Raw genomic sequence first — 18,314 nt, 5'->3', positions numbered from 1 at the left:
CTGTGCATGCTCCGATATGTATCAGCAGGCTGCACACCTGCCTGTGCATGCTGCAATATGTATCAGCAGGTTGCACACCTGCCTGTGCATGCTCCGATATGTATCAGTAGTTTGCACACCTGCCTGTGCATGCTCCGATATGTATCAGCAGGCTGCACACCTGCCTGTGCATGCTCCGATATGTATCAGCAGGTTGCACACCTGCCTGTGCATGCTCCGATATGTATCAGCAGGCTGCACACCTGCCTGTGCATGATCTGATATGCATGCAGGCAGCCTGTGCATCCTCTTCACTCTGCTGCCAAACTGCAGAATGGATGCAGCTGACATGGGCAGAGCACAGCGCTTTAGTTTGACTGGTGTATCTATAAAAGGAAAGTATATGATACAAAGCTATTTCCTTTATATGCATTGCTTCCATCCCTCCCACCACACATAGGAACCACTTGGGAGCCACTTAAATGGCATAATTTATATATATATATTTTTACCTATTTGTATGTGGCAAGGGGAAGAAGGCAGAGCCGAGCAGGCAGTTGTAGTCAGGGGACTGTCCTGGTCTGAGTGGAGATGAAACCTGAGATCTTTGCCATCACATGCAACTCCCTATTGGACACACACTCAGGCCTCTCACTTGGCAACCAATCAAACTCTCAGCCTGATTCCAGGGTGTGATGTCAGTGTCCATGTTGGACTTTTGCACACACTAATCTGTGAAACAGACAGCATCTTTAGTGCAGCCCTGTTGGGAGGGACAGAGTGTGCAGTCTGAGGTGTTCAGCTGATTCTGTGTGAAAGTGCTTGTTCATCCCCTCCATTATGCTCTTGCTGGGAGGCTGTGGGCACTGTGACTAAGCTGTCATCAGTGCTTCAGAAGATTCTGTTTCACAGCCAGTGACTGTTAGTGTTTGCCTACCATGGTTTCATCGGTCCACCCTCCCAACAGACATCCAGCTCTTGGTATGGGAAATAAAAACTGCCCATCACATTTTTCCCAGGCTGCATTTCAGCTAAACATCAACATGTGCAACAGCACCATATAATCAAGCGCAAGACTATGGCACGTATCTTCATAACCCTTGAGCATAACTCACATAATTCTGGTGCATATGTAATGACAATGTTATATGTTGATGGCTGTGACTGAGGTAGGCTTAGGAAAGTGCATGGCTAACAGGTGTGTTTATAATAAGGAGAATACTACTATAGGGACAGGAGAGTGAGGGTCTATCAGCTCCCAGTAGGCCATATTTTATCCGTGACTTACTAAAGTGACCCATTCATTGCGTGTATGCTCATTGTAGCTCTAGCCATAGTCGGATTCACTTTCCCTCCATTAGCCTGTTGGTTCCTGTCCGTTAGTCTTCAAGGTAAACAGAGGGACTAGTTGGGATCAATGGCCTGCTCTCCTCCATTGCTTATTTTTTCTTATGCTTTTGTGTTATTGGGTTCAGGCTAAGTCCAATGCACTGCATAAACTCTGTCTGTCTGCATCGACCCCTTTACTATAAATGTATAAGTGAAGCCACACACAACGACAGAGCTGATCAGATTGTACAGCACAGAATGGTTTAACGGCCTACATGCACAGATGATGTTCATGCGCATTTAAAACGCTTTCATCTTTCGCAAGAATTGAAATTATTATGTAGTCCACGTGAATCTGTCCCATTAGCCAGTAAATCACTCCCAGGTCTGCATTTGCTCCCTTTGCAGTTCTTGGTACAGTCAGCATTGATAATCGAAGCATCTCCTACTGCACATAAACGTACACAGTTTGATCAGAGATGGGCAAAATGTCCAGATGAATCATTGTTCCTTTCTGATGCGTGTCTGAAGTGCCGGCAGATCATCAGCTGTAAGTATTTCTGCAGAGCCGTCTAATATCTTCATCATAGCCTATTCTCTTGGGAAAATGTGATTTTTCCAGTAACTTTAATGTTTTGTAATTAAGAATAGCTTAATGATAATAATGCTTTGCATTTATATACTGTAGCTCTTTTCTTCAAACTAAAAGTGCTTTGCTGTGATTATGGGGAAACTCTCCTCAACCACCACCACCTGAGTGATGCACCATTTTGTGCCAGAACAGTTTTTAGCCAAATACACTGGGTAATGGTTGGGTGGCAGGTTGAGAGAACCAGGCTGAAAATGTAGCCAGGAGACCAGGGAACACCCTAGTCTTTGCTATAAGTATTGTGGGGTCTTTAATGACCACAGTGAATCAGGACCTCAGTTTAACATCCAAACGACGACATCTCCTACAGGACAGTGTCCCCATCACATCACTGGGACATAGGGGTTTATTTGACCAGAGGGAAAATCACTTCCTCCTGGCCCTTCCAGCAGCAACGTAGCTTTCCCAAGAGGTCAAAGTGCTAACTAAACCCACACCTACTTCGCTTATGCCCTTCGGCAGAAGCAGTGTAAATTGTGGTACAGCTGTTTAATTACCAAATAGCCCTTATAGATCAGGTATTGATCAATGACAATAGTTGTTTTAGTAAAGACAAATATTTCATAAATACATATAACACTGCATACTATAACATTGAAAGCTGTGATATCAAATGGAACAGCATTATGGGAATTTTCGATACACTGCCTTTTTGAGGACTCTGCAAACCTGCAGAAATCCTGGTGGCTTTCAATTCGCAGGCTCCTCTCGGTGTGTCTGAGGCAGATGTAGATTTTGCGTATCTGTGAGGGGCAGGTTTGACATGGCCAGCCCCCGGCTGTACTGTACTTAACGGGCTTGGCTGAGTGCAGTCCCGCCTCGCCCACAGTCCTTGGCTCTCGGTTCTGCTCTCTCACACTTCTGGCTCTCTGTTCCAAACTCACTTCAAATATTGATCCCCAGTTTTCAGTCAAACTCAGCTGCAGCAGTGTTTTTATCAGCAGCCATTCTTAGAAGTCCTGCACAGCTGGGTTACATAATTATAAGCTTCAAATCAGGCATTTAAGCTGTGTCACCGTCCTAAGTGGCTGTGACTGATACAGCTGAGCTTTGGGTATCTATCCACAATTTAAGATCTTCCTGTTTTTTTTCTTTTCTTGGGATGGTGTGTAATAACAAGCATTTTAACAACAGCCTCTAGACAGAGAGAATGCATGCATTTACAGTAACAAAAGACAAAATGTCACTTTTATTTATTCTGCCATATGCCACCAACAGACAAAATCAAGGCCAATAAATATAAACCACAAAATCTTTATGAAATGCAAAATCTTAATAACCTTCGTATTGCAGCATACGCATGATCTGCTTTCCCGTGTTGCTACACATGGATGATACCAAGCTGCGGTGCTAATGCAAGTCTAATGCAGCGGCTTGCTCCGATTGATACACATTCATCCTTACAGAAAAGGCTTTGATCCTTTAGCCTTTTGGGAACAGCTGTCTTCCTGGTAAGTGCTAATCACACGGGGGGTGAGGATGAGGCTGAGGTCTGGGCAGCAGTCAGACAGCCCTGCCGAGGAGAGAACTCCAAGGTGAGAGACGCTCCTGACGGCCTGTCACTCAGACGAGCCCTCTCTTCCTCCTGATAGGCTGCCTCGCTGGCACGGCACCAGCAGGCAGGCTCTCCCCCGCTCCCTTTGAAGTGCTCTCCTCTTAGCCCTTGTGCCCATCCCAATTAGCCCTTTCTATTCCAAAAAGAAAACATCTTTGGGAGCAAAAGGTGAAGTGTGCCGTGTTCACGTAAATTACCAATGCATTTGTGGAGATGGGCCGTAAATTTGCTGTGTGTGAACTGGTAAAATCATTAATAAAATTTTCTGTATTAAAGCATGCTCAGTTCTTAACTCTCTTAAAGCATGTAAATCTATGTGTTCATAGAATAATGCCTTTGAGCGTTTCACAAGTGTTTTGTACCGTTGAATATAATGTTGGTTCTAAAATTGAACCCGTATACAGCAAACTAAATTGTATGGACAGGCTGGGGTGACCACAGCCTAGTGATCATCACTCAGCCTGCTCTTACCTCTACCTGAGTCCAGCTCCAGGGCAGTGTCCCCACCATTACTGCTGCCTCACACACCCAAACCTTATCTGGGTCTACGTTCACTCTCCAGAAAATAGTCTACCTTCTTTGTGCTCATTTACCCTTCTTTTGGATACTTACATTTATTTTGTTATATTGTAGTCTCCTTATAAATCCCATGAGGTTTCCTTTACCTCACTTGCAAATTTATTAGTATTTCAGAACCATTTAACATATATTTTTTTAACCTTTTCTCATGTGCAAATAAATCAAATGAGAATCTCTATTTACCCCAGCAGACAGACTCTTCCCCCTCCTGTGTTGCGGAGCAGAGCAGACTCTGGGTATTCTTATTCCTCAGTTTCCTCCCATCAGGGTTATGATTTTCATTAATCTCAGACTTTGTCATCTCCGGGTAGTTATTGTACAGTTGCAATATACTACAGTGCTAATGATTGGTTAGGGGATACCATCTTGCTGCAGTGCTGTAGATTTCTGCTGCCTGGCTGTTGCCCGTGCACGTCTTTCTAGTGTGAGCAGCCTGCAGCCTGGTGACTGTGTTTCCCTATTAAACTGGTGCCAGGAGGCAGCACTCAAGGCAACAAGTGTGAGGGCGGGGAAGGATGAAGACCAGACGCGACCAAACAGGGGATCTATAAGTTACCAAAGGGCACTCCAGTAACCATTGAGTCTCGTGAGAGACGAAATAAGGGGGTGCTATACTCCTAAGGGACGTATCCCAAATAATGAATAATAAACCCCTAAACGGGTAACTGAGGAAGAAGGAGTATATAAGGAAAATAAAGGAATAGGGAAAAGAGAAATGAAAAATAAACAACTTCGAACCGAAGCTGAGAAAAAGAAAATGTCTTTTCAAAAACAAACAGAAGAAGTTCTGAGGCCAACTAAAACCAGGGGGGAAAACTGGTTAGTAAAGGGCAGAAAGGTTTGTGCCCCAACGGTGACACAATAACCCCTTAAAACCGCCAGCCTCAGAATCTGGACCTATACCGTCCTAATACCTTTTTCCAAAAAACAAACAAACTGAAGTCAGAATTCTTTTCTAAATCTCTTTGTTCTTAAATTCCTTATACCTTGCTCAGGAATACGACAGGGAACTGGCTAGAGCAAAACACGTTACACTCAAGCACCGTTCCACTGCCTACTGACGCTTTAAATACCCAGCCACAGGTGTGGCTGGTAATCAGCGGAAGGTGTGAGCAACCCCCAGGTGAAACAGATCAGAGGTAACCCTGCAGGAATGCATGGAATGTTCAAGCAGGAACAATCCTCCCACAGGAACCAAAAATAACGATTAGCCGAGTGGCTAATCTGCAAGCTCGAACTAATCGTCCCCACACACCAAAATAACGATTAGCCGAGTGGCTAATCGGAATGCTAACCACTGAGCCGGTGCAGGCACAGAAAAATGATCTACCTGCACAGAAACCGTGACAACAAGGGGCCAGATCGAAATCCCAGGCATCCCTACGCATGCACTGCTATGATTCCGTGCAACTGTCTCCAAAAAAGAAAGCTGATTTCCCATGATTCTGTGTTAATACGATTATAGAACTCCTCTTTGTTTCTGTCACAGCTGCTATGTGTAGCGTTTGTTTAATAAGGCTTTTTTTCTTCTTCAATGTTCTTCCCTGAAACATTGCAGCCTGTGCCTGCATTCTCCTCCATGTGTGACAGGGGAGGAGGGGAACTCTACACACCTTTTTTATTATTATTACTGTAAATTAGCCAAACTGAAGGGATTTTTATTTACCAGAAATGGAGAGCTGGACACAGAAATTATATTACTGTAAGACAGAAATACAGCATTTATTCATCAATACAGCAGCAAATACTGAAATATCCCTCCTTTGTGGCCTGTCAAACAGCCCAACACTAAAAATTACCGCTGAACATTTTCTTTCACGTCCGGAAACCATGTCTAGCACAAAATTGGTCCATAGATCCTTTGAGATACAACAACGCAGCCTGTGAAATATGGACACACACTATGGTCCACAGGGCCTGATTTACTGAGAGCCCTAGCATGTGAAAGACCTCTCAAAACATGCAAAACCAATAACACAACCAATTATTGCTGCAAAACAAATACCATGACACGTCATTAGGCATTTACTGAAGGTCTTAGTAAATTAGGTCTATAGTTCTGGAGCAAACTGGACAAAGACAAATCATGGACATGTCACCGATGGCAAAATCAAGGCTGAAATAATGTTGTGCTCTGGGCTGAAAAATCAACAGCAATCATCTGGCTGACAACTCCTGAATCAATTCACATAGTAACTGAATTTCTGCATGATTCCTCAATGAAAGCTCTAGTCTTTTCTCTCTGAACTGTCGCTCTGGATGCTCTGATGATAGAAAGCATTCCAAAATGCACCAGAATTTTATCAGTGATTGTCTTGATTTAAATATACAGCACCATTTTGAACTTAAGGGAGTTTGTGTTCTAAAACCTTCTTTTTGTCAGCCTTTTCTTCACAAAATATGATGACTGGCAACTATAAAAATTCTAACATAATTAAAACATCAGTAATTCCAGAGGTCTGGAAAGTCCATTTTGAAAAAAAAGCTCAATGAATATACTGAAAGGTTATATGCATAAATAAATTCATCAAAGCGGTGGAGTATTTGTAGAGTCTTCTTGGAGTATTAACAGACTATTGTAACAGATCTCCTGACTGCACTTTTGGGAAGAGTTGTGTTTTATGCTACAATATGAATTATGAAGAATGGAGCATACTGGGATTGTATTCCCATGGCAACAGCACTCAGTGAACTACACTTCTCTGTAACATGCTTGTCAAGCCTCAAACCATCAAACTCTTTGTGAGTCAAAGCAGATTTGTTTTATGTAAAGTGGTCTTTAGACAAAGTGGCTTATTTGACTCATCATTGAAAATGGCAGTTATTAAGAATAAGGTGAACATTATGTGGTGTCATGTCATCCTTTAACAAATTCAAAGTATACGTATGACTAAAATGAGCACATGCTTGTGATACCTTTTTAAAAAAAATGAATCTCATTGAATCTTATTCTGCAGATTTCACACATTATTTATAATTGAACAGAAGAGTATTTATAATCTGAATCCTCATTGAACATTGGCCATAACATTCCATACATTCAGTGAGATCGTCAGTATGGGTCTTAATGACAATCCATAAACATCCTATCTGTTGCTCTGTATTCCCAGTTAACACAAAATGGTTGAAGAATGATGCGTAACATTATGGTTAGACTATAGTTTGGTTATGAGGAAACATGATTATATTGTAGTTTGGCTGTGAGGTAACATTATGATGAGAACACTCCCCAAACAGCCTTGGGACGCATTTATTGTCTCAAATACATTTTTGAAAATTCAAAGAAGCACATGTGAGGCATGTTGCTTCACACAAACGTGCACACACACAGGTACACATGGATGGACACACACATTTTCTTTCTTTATTTCACACTGCAGTTGAACAAGAAAAGGCCTCAATTTTTTTTAAATGTCAGGGGTGTCTTAGACCTTGAAACTACTCGATGCACACATACACACACAAACATAGACACACACTCACACACAGGTGCACGTAGAAGTACACACACTGCCCAGAGCAGGACGGATGGAGGGCAGCCGTGTGCGCTCTGGTGTACGGCTTAGCCCCTTGTATACACCGCTGGGGCCACTCCTAACTGCCGCATTTATTATTATAATGGCTGCACTTGAGAGGCTGAGATACGTGCCCTGTCACTACAACCCTATGGCTGATCTGCGGGACTGTGTCAGAGGCGAGAAACAGAAAGTATTCCCTTGTACGTACTGCATGTGCCCACGGAGACCAGAAACTGTGTGAATGGTGTAATGCCAGTGCACCGTTACTTCCTGTGGAAGAGCATTCTCTGTTGACCCCATTCCTTCATCCCACTTGATGGCTCCTCCAGCCAAATACTCTAAAGCAATATGTACTTTATGGTGGTCTTCATTATTAAAGCACAGCTATTAAAACCCTGTTTTGTGTGGGGAGACATGTTATATAAGTATGGAGCCGCATACACGCTAAAGACTTTAGCAATCCTCAACACAAAATATCCAGTAAATATGTGATAGGTCAAATGGTTCACTGCCTTTGCAGGTCACATATTACTGCACAATAGTGACCACAGATCTACAAATAAATGGAGAACAGCACCAGGAGCAAAACCAGCAGCCTTTTATTAGTGTGCACTGACCTTGCACCTGCATACAGAGCCCTTACCACCAGTAGCCCAGCCTGCCCACCGCTACCAGCTCTGACAGGGGACCAGACATTCAAACAGTCCAGCTTTTTAATGCAGTGCATTCAAACAGCCCAGCTTTTTAATGCAGTGCAGTCAAACAGACAGGCTTTTTAATGCAGTGCATTCAAACAGTCTGGCTTTTTAATGCAGTGCAGTCAAACAGACAGGCTTTTTAATGCAGTGCATTCAAACAGCCCGACATTTTAATGCAGTGCATTCAAACAGCCTGGCTTTTTAATGCAGTGCAGTCAAACAGCCCGGCTTTTTAATGCAGTGCATTCAAACAGCCCGACTTTTTAATGCAGTGCATTCAAACAGCCTGGCTTTTTAATGCAGTGCAGTCAAACAGACAGGCTTTTTAATGCAGTGCAGTCAAACAGACAGGCTTTTTAATGCAGTGCAGTCAAACAGACAGGCTTTTTAATGCAGTGCATTCAAACAGCCCGACTTTTTAATGCAGTGCATTCAAACAGTCTGGCTTTTTAATGCAGTGCATTCAAACAGCCCGACTTTTTAATGCAGTGCATTCAAACAGTCTGGCTTTTTAATGCAGTGCATTCAAACAGCCCGGCTTTTTAATGCAGTGCATTCAAACAGCCCGACTTTTTAATGCAGTGCATTCAAACAGCCTGGCTTTTTAATGCAGTGCAGTCAAACATTAATGCAGTGCAGTCAAACAGTCCAGCTTTTTAATGCAGTGCATTCAAACAGTCAGACTTTTTAATGCAGTAAATTCAAACAGGCAGGCTTTTTAATGCAGTACATTCAAACAGGCAGGCTTTTTAATGCAGTACATTCAAACAGGCAGGCTTTTTAATGGTGCCTTGATGGGTCCTCTGATGGAAGAGAGGTGAATCCTATTAATCGGGGCTACCAGAGCCAGGCCCTCAGGGCATCTCTGGAGTATTCTCAGGTTCTGTACTGCACAGCCCTTCAGATTATCAGGAAATGCATGTAATGCTGGCTGATATCACAAAGCAGTTTTTGCTTGCAGTGCAATAAGTGCACAGTGCTGGAGAATGCAGACTTCAGTGGAACAGCAGGGAGAATTTCACTTGCTTTTTACTTCTTTGTGCAGTTAAAGGGTTGGCCCTTCATTTAGCATCTTTAGCCTCTTTAGCATATTGGCCAGAGAGAGTTAATAAATTAATACATGAAAACAACTGTCTATATGAAATCTAAATGTGCTAAATACTCAAGCAATTATTTTACTAAACTAAACTAAATAAATACATGATTATTAATTATAATGCTACTATTACGAATAAGAAGAAGAAGAAGAAGAAGAAGAAGAATAAATGTACTGAAATTATGAAATTAAAGACCCACTTTATCCTGTGGTGATGATAGACAGAGTCCCAGAAATAACTGCCAGTATCACTGTGCTCCTGAAATGATAGAAGCTGCGTAATTATGGGTAATGCAGTTTAGCAAAGTTATGACATAATAGAAATGATAAGTGTGATGCATTATTGTATCTTGCTCATGTACAGTGTGGGTGTGCAAGCGTGTGTGAGTGTGTATGTGTGTGTGTGAGAGTGTGTGTGTGTGGGGGGGTGGGGGTGTTGATATGGGTGGGACTATCTACTGGCCAACCAGGGTGAATAAACGCAGAGTTTAACAATTTCCAAGACAAAACAGCACTTTTTATTGGTTAGTCCAGCAGAAAAAGCATTCTATCTGAAAACATTTTACGAGATCTACAAAACATACCCTTTTATCATTACATACAAGCAAATTCTTGTTGCTAATTTAAAAAGCTGGTGCCATGCTTTTAAAACTACCGAGGATTTTGCTTATGATTTTATGGATGATTTGACACAGGCATATATGAAAAAAATTTGTTATTTGTTTAATTTCTTAATGCTGCTGACGATATGCCTGAATGCAAACATTAACATTGCTAAGGAACTAATTCCACTGTCCAGTAAACAGAAACGAATGCCTCTTAGGCATCAGTCCTCAAAAGTTATTTTAGTTTGAATTTTACGGTTCATTGGGAAAGCCTGCTCAGTGTCATCACTGAAGTACAACAAACAGTGTTTGGAGATGTTCCACTCAAACTCTGTGCTGTCTGTCAATCAAAATGCCGTTATAGAAACATGTGGCTCTCTGTGAGCTGAAGTGCTTAAATATCTGGCTGTCTGTTCATTTGAAACACTCAGAAATACTGCGGCTTGGCCTGGTAATCCTCCCTATAGCGAGAACAAAAACTTCCACAGCTTAAATGAAGCTTATATTTCACTGCAGCGTCATACTGCACCCTCACTCTCACTGTGAAGCAGGCGGGTTATTTCTGGGTAGTGTGTGTGTATGTGTGTGTGTGTGTGTGTCTGTGTGTCCCTGTCACTCTGCCAGATTGCCACCCCTTTAATCCTCCAATTTGAATAATAATTAAACATACTGAAAGAAGTGTTTTTGGCCGACAACTCACTTGGGCTCCAAACAGTTTATTGAACCAAAAGATGCTGGTGTTTTTTAGACATCAACTTCTTTGTCAGAGCATTTTCTATTTTTTATTTTTCTATTATTTATTGCAGGTCAGTATTTGATATCTGTAGGTTGTGGTGATATTCTTAGAAAACCCCAGTGTGCGTTTTATCACATAAAATAAATCCTGTAATATGGCAGTGATCTGTACACACTGAGCAGGATCACTGCCGATGTTGTTCTCCCCAGAAGAATGCCCTTCCTTTGGCACTGAAAGAGCATCTGAATTTGAGGGGGGGGGGGGTGTTTTCCTATTACCAGCTGATTAAATTGTTTGATCCAACTTACGCCACTTTTGTATTTTTGTTTAATTCTCAGTCAGAAGAATAACCGTTCTATGTATCCCGGTAGTATTTGGTTGAATGTCCATTCTGCTTAGATTACAATTTTCCCGAAACCATATTCTGGCAAAACGCCTCTCACAAATCCACATTTGGAATTTGGCCACAGCTGTGTGGGAAAATCTCTCCGCTCTTCCTTTCATGAAAGAGCAGTGTTTGTTTGGCACATGTTGGAGCCTGGATGTGTTGTGTTGAGTATACCAATTATATGAATATTTACAGCAAATGCACGTCGAGCTACCTACACCAGTACAAACACAAAAATGTGTTGATGGCCAGTTTCTCTTTCTGGCTCATGTATCTGAATGTTCAACTTAATGAACTGTCCTTTCTAGTCAATGCTGTATTTTTCTTACTGTTTAGAAATACTGAACACTAGAGCTGTTTATCAGGTAGCCCCAGGGCCCAATGTTGCCTGCAATAGTCTTACTCCCTGCCCTAACATCCATGAGAAGAGAAAAAAGTATTATTCAGATGCGCCAAATAGCAACTGTGACTATATCAAAGGGTATCTGCGCATGGAGTCAGCATACCTTACCATAGTGACAGGACAGTGAGCAATGGCTCATATTTTAAAATGACATCTAATTTGTGTACACATACAATAAATTATGTCCAAACACCTTGTGCTAGGAATAGCATGTGGAACACATTGGGGGCTTATGCACAAATATTTGAAAAAATCTGAAGCCCAGAAAATAGCTATAGAGCACTGCTAGTCACATGTGGCATTGTGTCCTTTGTGTGGATTAAGCTGACAAGGCAGGGGTAACAGAACCTGCCCCAGGGGCAAATATGCATGAGAGCAGCTGTCAATGGTAACAGAACACCGACAGTGGACTGTTCCAGAGGCAGCAGATCGGATGTATACACAACCTTTTAATTAACCACACTGCATGAACAGCTTACATCTGACCAGATGTTCATTTTTAAATTAACCCCTTAAACCCCACTTAAAAGCCTGAGCTTTTGTAAGAATCCCCCCTGTCTTAAATAAACCGCATTATCTCCAAAATTACGCTGCTTGAAATATGCACATTTGTACCAAAATGACTAAATCCCTGTTGCTTGCATATAGGACGGAGTGTAGCACAGTGGGTAAGGAATTGGGCTTGTAACCGAAAGGTCGCAGGTTCGATTCCCGGGTAGGACACTGCCGTTGTACCCTTGAGCAAGGTACTTAACCGAAATTGCTTCAGTATATATCCAGCTGTATAAATGGATACCATGTAAAATGCTATGTAAAAGTTGTAAGTCGCTCTGGATAAGAGCGTCTGCTAAATGCCTGTAATGTAATGTAATGTAATGTAAAACAACAAAGATATCCAAAAATTGTTTTGTATTTTCTTTAATTCACTTGTGATTATATGTTCTTCTAATAGTGGAGGAAACCAGATTTATTTTTCCAGTCGTATGGATGTATAACAACGCCTGGATAAAAGTTTAGAGTGGACTGAACAAAGCCATAAAATGAGATACATTTTTTCAAAGATGGGCCCAAATGTCCCCTAAACCTCAAATGGCACCAAACCACTCCAAATTTGAATAATGTGTATATCTTTTCCGCAGCCATATTCCACTTTCAGAAGCTAATTTCATTCAGGTTGGTAATCAATCAATGTAATTGAGATAACTTTTTCACAGTTTGTTAGGTAAGTAGCTTTTTTAGAAAAATGACCCTTTTCACAGTTGAAGTTCAATGTATGTACACATTTTCAAGTGCTCCTGAAAATGCTGTCAGTTCAATGGAAATAATGCATAATGAAATAATGACTTTTTTTAGCCTATGACCAGATAGATATCTTATGGCTCAGAGAAAAATATACCAATACCATCACTGTAGCATTAGTAGTTGTTTGACTTATTGGGACATATTGTTGACATATATTGGATTATAAAATATGTGTCATCTGGGGAAGGGGACTGCCTTGGCATTTCTTTTCTTATCTCTTGTGGTTTTACTGATCAAGATGGGGTTTTTGCCACTCCCCAAACTGTTGCCACAAAGTTGGAAGCACAGAATCGTCTAGAATGTCGTTGCATTAAGATTTGCCTTCACTTGAACTAAGGGCACTAGCCCAAAGCATGAAAAACAGCCCCAGACCAAGGGATGTCCAGATACTTTTGGTCGTACAGTATACTGCATATGTTTTCAGGGTTCTTGGACGCCGCTTAAAAATATTCACTCAGCTAGAGAATTGCAAGAATGGTTTTGCCATTGTTCAGTTTGGTATTCCAATTTTTTTTTTAATTAAATTCAATTGCAGATTGTCATGCATTTTCATTTCATGGGGTATGTTAGCAATGTTTAATGAAGCTGGAATTTCAATACTGACATTAAAAAATCAGGAAAATGTTATGACACGTACACTCTGCAATGTTTTTTCTGTGATTAAATTCTGGCCATTGAGGGATGTTACAGGTAAAAACAAGTTTCCAAGCAACATACTGGAATGTTTTCCTGAGACTTTGACATAAAGTAGCTTGTTTGGGATAATAAACAAAGCTGAAGACTGCCATCGTTACACAATCTCTCAGCTGAATGGGAATCCAACTGGAATGTTCTCTGGTGTTCTTCAAATGTCTCACGACAGCTGGGCTGTTGTCTGATAGCCCAAAACACATGAAGCACATTCAAAATTTCAGAGAAAAAATCATCTGAATCGTAGAATAAAATAAGTAAGCGTATAACATAAATCTGTCCAATTACGACACGTTTCTTTCCTACGTCGCTCTGGGTGATCAAAGCTGGGGAGAACAGTGGGCGCTGGGGCTTCACCAGGTTTAACTGCACAAAGACAGAAAGGGTGAAACCCCGCTCGTACCCCGGAGCTGCTGCTTTCAGCCAGGAAGCGGCAGAAGGAGGCCCACAGCGTGGCGGCTTTGGAGTTCCTGTGATGAGGGGATTAACGAACGTCAGGGGAGGGATGAATTACCGCTCCGTCACTGCCGACGCCATTTGGCCCTCGCTAACTGGAGGCGGAGTTTCCTGGGCCTGCTGAGTGCATCATGGGCTTTTTTTGGCCCGCATGAAAAATTCAGAAGCCTCTTGCATCATCTGGCCTACATACAGAGCTTTATTCACAATTGCGTGAAGAAGCTCGGGCCACATTTACTCTCCAGCCAAATAAACTTGCAATGACTTCACCGGAAGCAACATGCTATATTTCCCTTTGCACTTTCAACATGTTCAGTACTTTCACTTTCAATTCGATTCTAAAAGTAGGTCCTTGAGAATTTTGAGCGCAATACTACAAGCGTGAATTCACAAATATTTCATTGATTTATTCGATTAGAAAATATGCTTAACCCGGGTACCTAATATGATCATACATACATTTAGTCTGGTTCGCCCCCTAAAATCTTACCCCCTGCAACACAGTCCCCAATCTCAAAGTGACCCACTCACAGAAGTAATAGTCACTTACCCTTACAGCAACATCTCCCTCATTAATCCACAAACAACAACACATTGCCTTCTCCACCAACCCTCCACCCTCTCCCTCAGTCCCACAGTCCACATTCCCGGCCGCAGTGTTACAATATTGAGGTAAATTCTTCTATGCACAGCTATAACACCTGAAAATAAATTGGGAAACTCACAAAACTGTGAGTCCCGTATTTACATGCAGGAAATATATAAGGTTCTCCGGAATATATTAGTTGTCACTGCATTTTATGACTGTTTATATCCCTGAAAAGTCATAAGTAAACAGACATTTGAAATAATCTGCCATGTTAAAACTTATGTAAATCTGCTGCTCGCATTACAAGCATCATCGGAACACCACCTCCTCTGCTGCCACAACCAATCACATGGAAAGAGCTGAATATAGTTCAAAGGAAGGAGGGAAGTGGGAAGCGGGGGACAGTCATCTAATTGACTTTATGGATACGCAGGAAAGGCGCTTTTCACATCACACACATGTAATTTCACTGAACCCCAGCGAGAAGACCATCCATCTCACAGGAAGTGACTCTGTGGCCCGCAGGAAGGGACCGTTCAGCTCTGTCCCTCTGATGATGCACTTTAACAGCTGTTCATTACCAGCTTTGAATCTGCTGTGGAGGTCATTAGGGAGCCATGGATTTTGGTTCCCGCAAGCCTACTCTCAGGAAACCTGTGTGTTTGCGTGTGTGTGTGTGTGTGCGTGCGTGTGTGTGTGCCCTGCGAAGGAAATATTATTTCTGTCTGAAACCATCTCTGAGACCCCTGTGGTGTAGAAGCCTTCTGATGAAAACAGCACGGAGTTTGTACTACGACTAAAAGAAACTGCTGAAAAGGCATGCAAGCTGGCCTAGCAAGCTGTAAAATTCCTTCTAAAGTAAAGATTGAAGGTTAGCGCCTGCAAAACCACCTACTATCACTCATTGAAATAATTACCCCCTCCTACATCCTTTGCCCTTAGAAGAAGCCTGTTCTTATGTGTATCTTTATCTCTCCATTTCTGAGCCAATGACATGGCCTGAGTTCCCCTTTACCATCCAATTCAGTCATCACTGGAGACTTAAAGGAACTGGCTAACAATACCTCAATAATAATTCAGCTCAATTTACGCATGATACTTCTGCCCCTTTTTAACAGATTTCAATATTCATCATATTATCGGAGGTGGTCAAATATGTATTTTTGTAAAGTGATTATTCTTTAAATATCCAGTCAGATGAATGTTCCACGTGGAAACAGTGAAAATGTAAAGGTCAGGATTTCAGGCATTAAAGAAGCACAGCTGTCATGTTCCAAAGCGTTCAGATAAGGAGTTAGTCAGGAGCTCACACAGAGGCAAGAACCCACACAATAGGATGCGCAAAACCACAGAGCTCAGGACCCAAACCACACCCAAATCACAGAGCTCAGGACCCAAAACAAAGAGATCAGGACCCAAACCACACCCAAATCACAGAGCTCAGGACCCAAAACAAAGAGATCAGGACCCAAAGCACAGAGATCAGGATTTAAGTCACAGAGATCAGGACCCAACCCAGACTGATAATATCCAAACGACATTCAGATCACAACGATCAGGACCCAAACCACATCAAAATCACAGAGCTCAGGACCCAAAACACAGAGATCAGGACTCAAACCACGTAGATCAGATCCAAACCACAGCCAAATTACAGAGATAAGGACTCAAACCACACCCAGTTTACAGAAATCAGGACCAAAATCACAGATATCAGGTCCCAAACCACAGAGATTAGTACCTAAATCCCAGAGATGGGGACCCAGATCACAGAAATCAGATCCAAACCACACTGAGGACTTAAACCACACCCAGTTCACAAAGATAATGATGTGAGCAACCTAGTAGTCCCCAGCTGATCACAAAACATCAGTCTTCATGGAAACAGACCGAATGTCCAAGACAACAAATGCAGCCAAATGAAACATTAGAAGGCCTTGCATAAAGGTAAACAATTATTCAGATTTTTTTTTCACTAATGCTAAAGGTTATGCTAAAATTATGACCCCAAGGACTATCACCATCATCACAGCCAGGCTTTGGAGACCTGGCTACGACACATTAGTTCAGAAAAAGCCCTTGGACATCAGCCCCTCAGAACCACGCCGTTAATCAATTAATCTGGTCCTATTAATCTATGCCTTAGTGAATAATCACAGACAAGAGCAAGAAAAACTGCCTATTTTAAATTCAATTTCCCCAAAAGACTCATGCCAAATAACTTCAGCGAATGCATTATACTGTAATGGATCAATAGCTATTCTTGTTGTTTTAAATAGCATTATAATTTTTTGCCAAGTGTATTCACAACTCTAAAACACTTGCTGGACTCACCTTTCTGTAGACAAGCATGTTGGGGGATTCGTCTGCTACTCCACTGGTGCTTTGCCCAGAATTGTTTGTCTGCGCCATGGTCCAAAACTTTGAGCAGCCACAATGTAGTCAAGTACGGCTGAGAGAGGCTGGAGTGGGCAAAAAGAAAAAAAAAAGAATCCTTTAAACACTGGATAACTATGACTGCTTAAACTTGCAATGGTAGGTTATAAATTATCCACTTAATGGTTACAATTAATCATTCAAATCTAATAATAATAATTATTATTATTATTATTATTATTATTATTATTATTACAGCCATGCCATTTAATAAATCTTTATTCATTGTTTTTCAGAAACCCACTTTTTCTTATTATCTTAAAGTTATACCACACTCCAATGGCAAAAAAAAAAACACCTTTCCCAGCTACATCTATTCGGGAAGGTAGCAAAGACGATAACGTGTTATCTGGAACTTACGACAACAGTAGTGTTGAAAAGAACATTAATTCAGCGCGTTTTTCTCACCAGCCTCCTAAAATCATAAAAGCCATGCACGTGCCTAAATGACGGCAAATATAACAACTGAATGTCGTATTTCGAAGCGTAGTAGTTGTATAAATACTCCCTTCTGGTTTGTTATCTTCCAAGAGGTTTGCCGTTTTATATATCAACGTGACGGAATCTTCGACGAATCATCTGCCATATAAATAATTCAGTTAATATCTGTCATCATTATTTCCAATCTACAAACGACAGTCTTCTAAATTCGTTCAGTGAGGCACAAACCATTAGCAATTTCAGGACCGGAGACAGCGCCTACGAAAGCTCTGCAGCGCTCGATCAATCCATTATATCCAAGGCAAATACAAGGCAGAATGTAAATAAACATTGATCTTTTGCATTTACCTTAGGCACGCACAACCTCTGGATAAAATCCTGTTTCCTTCACAAGAAATACTCTGTACAGAATGTCAGCTGACAAACATAGGAATGTGATGATAATTCATTGGAAATTGGGAAAATCTGGCACTAGATGCAGACTTGGCATCGCTTCTCCTTTCAGAACGATGCTGGAGAGCACAGGCGCGCGGCAACCACGGCTTTATGTGAACGCGCCTCTACCTATGACCAATCACGTGCCAAAAATTAAACGTCAACTGTACAGGCTGAGGCAATTATAGTGACATCAAAGGCATTAAACAAGGAGCACTGGAAAATCCAACTAGAGGTGAAACATTGATAGTCTAAGGTTGCAGTGATCAGTTTGTATTTTTTTTTTGTAAAATGAATGATAGCACTTTGCACAAACAAGTAAATAAGAGCATTTACCTACCTTCTTTTGATATCCATACGTATTAGTGATGTGATTTTTGCAGGATTGGCTAACATACCATACCTTGAGCACCATACCTCAAAGACTTTC

General features: G+C 41.5%; 1 protein-coding gene across 6 annotated transcripts in view; it reads right to left on the bottom strand.

Annotated features, from left to right (window-relative positions):
• Window positions 1–17,955, bottom strand: part of LOC135244952 (regulator of G-protein signaling 7) — a 63,763-nt gene extending 45,808 nt beyond the window's left edge. For 5 of the 6 annotated variants that reach the window (XR_010327103.1, XM_064317647.1, XM_064317649.1 and 2 more), the window contains exons 1-2: window positions 17,798–17,955; window positions 16,907–17,034 (exon numbers count right to left, since the gene is read on the bottom strand). Coding sequence is in view for 4 of the 6 variants with exons in the window: in XM_064317647.1 (XP_064173717.1) it covers window positions 16,907–16,984 (78 nt within the window). In the remaining 2 variants the exon portion in view is untranslated. Of the gene's footprint in view, window positions 1–16,906; window positions 17,035–17,368; window positions 17,634–17,797 lie in introns of those variants that run through there. The other variant, XR_010327104.1, reaches the window with a different exon arrangement.
• Between the last annotated feature and the right edge of the window lie 359 nt (window positions 17,956–18,314).

This window comes from Anguilla rostrata, chromosome 18 (genome assembly GCF_018555375.3).
Source record: "Anguilla rostrata isolate EN2019 chromosome 18, ASM1855537v3, whole genome shotgun sequence".
Classification (NCBI taxonomy): domain Eukaryota; kingdom Metazoa; phylum Chordata; class Actinopteri; order Anguilliformes; family Anguillidae; genus Anguilla; species Anguilla rostrata.
This window is presented reverse-complemented; position numbering and strand designations above follow the sequence as displayed.